This window comes from Musca domestica, unplaced genomic scaffold, assembly GCF_030504385.1.
Source record: "Musca domestica strain aabys unplaced genomic scaffold, Musca_domestica.polishedcontigs.V.1.1 29, whole genome shotgun sequence".
NCBI classification, from domain to species: Eukaryota; Metazoa; Arthropoda; class Insecta; order Diptera; family Muscidae; genus Musca; species Musca domestica.
In genome coordinates, this window is record NW_026712296.1 from 9800790 (window position 1) to 9801983 (window position 1194).

Below are 1194 nucleotides of genomic sequence, written 5' to 3' on the forward strand. Positions count from 1 at the left end.
TTTTGTCTTAGGAAATGGTACTCATATCATTTATTATTAAAATTATTGCAAATTATAATCCGTACTTCTACATAACTGATTCTGGCACTGTAAGAGGCTCTGTATTTGCATTGTATTCTTCTTCGTCTTCTGTTTCGCTTTCAATAATTTGTTTTCTACGCTTTCTGGAAATCTCGGGTCCACTGACGTGACTATCCCCATCATCTTCATCAATAGTCACGTCATTGCCATCGAGACCTTTACTGCCCTCCACATTCTCGTATTTACTAAGACGCTCTTCCAACTCGGCGATTTTTTGCTTTTTGGTATTTAATAGGACGGCCACTTTCCTCAAAAGTCTTCTTTCCAAATTATTTTTTTCCTCTACGCATAGACGATAGTCATCCAGCAGTTCCCGTGAGTGCTCGTCAAATTTATGCGCTTTTTCCACTCGTTCACTTAGTGCCTTATTTTGATTATGAAGTTCCTCCACGGCTGTGTCCAAAATATCGTAATGATTTCTCATTGATTTTAGTGGTATCTCCATATATAGCATTGGTATGGAGCCCGGTTCAGATTTCCATACCTTAAAAGCATTGTCCTCTTCATCTAATTTATATGAACAGCCTGGTAATGCAATATACGTCGTAAGTGCTAAACGACACTCTTGATAATACTCATTGTAGGGTATATTTAATTCACTTGCAGCCTCCTTCATCTGTTCGATAGTCACTGATCCTGTGTAGCACTGATTCGTTTGTGAGTCTTGTAATTTTATCATGATTTGATCCTCAAGCCATTTTGTTTGCAGATAAAAGTAGGGTTTGGAATCTGCTACGATGTCGGTTGTTTTTAAAAGTTTGTTAACGGAAACCGTGTTGCAGGACATTTTATTCGTCTTGTTGTGAAATAGTTTTCAAAATCAGCAGACGATATTAGGTGTGTCTGGTTACCCTAAAATTTGTAACAATTGTTACAAACTGTTACTGGAAGTCGTCTGTTAACCCAAAAGTTCTGCAAAAGAGAGCGGTTGGAGAGAGAAATTTTGACAGTTCTTTCAGTGAGAGTTTGCAAATTCTTGCTGGAAAAATTTCTTCTTGCAATCACTTGCAACTCTTCTTCTTCTCATTCATCGACATTCAATCAGATGTTTTCTATTGTTTGTTTATTTATTTTTGTGCTTTCAATTTGAAATTTTTTTGGAATTAGCAAGAC

The 1194-nt window shown here is 36.8% G+C and overlaps 1 protein-coding gene across 1 annotated transcript; it reads right to left on the bottom strand.

Moving 5' to 3' along the window:
- Positions 1-1194, bottom strand: LOC101893032 (uncharacterized). The gene has a single exon (XM_005186585.4). It carries the CDS (start codon positions 866-868, stop codon positions 68-70), a length of 801 nt encoding a protein of 266 aa, XP_005186642.2. The 5' UTR covers positions 869-1194; the 3' UTR covers positions 1-67.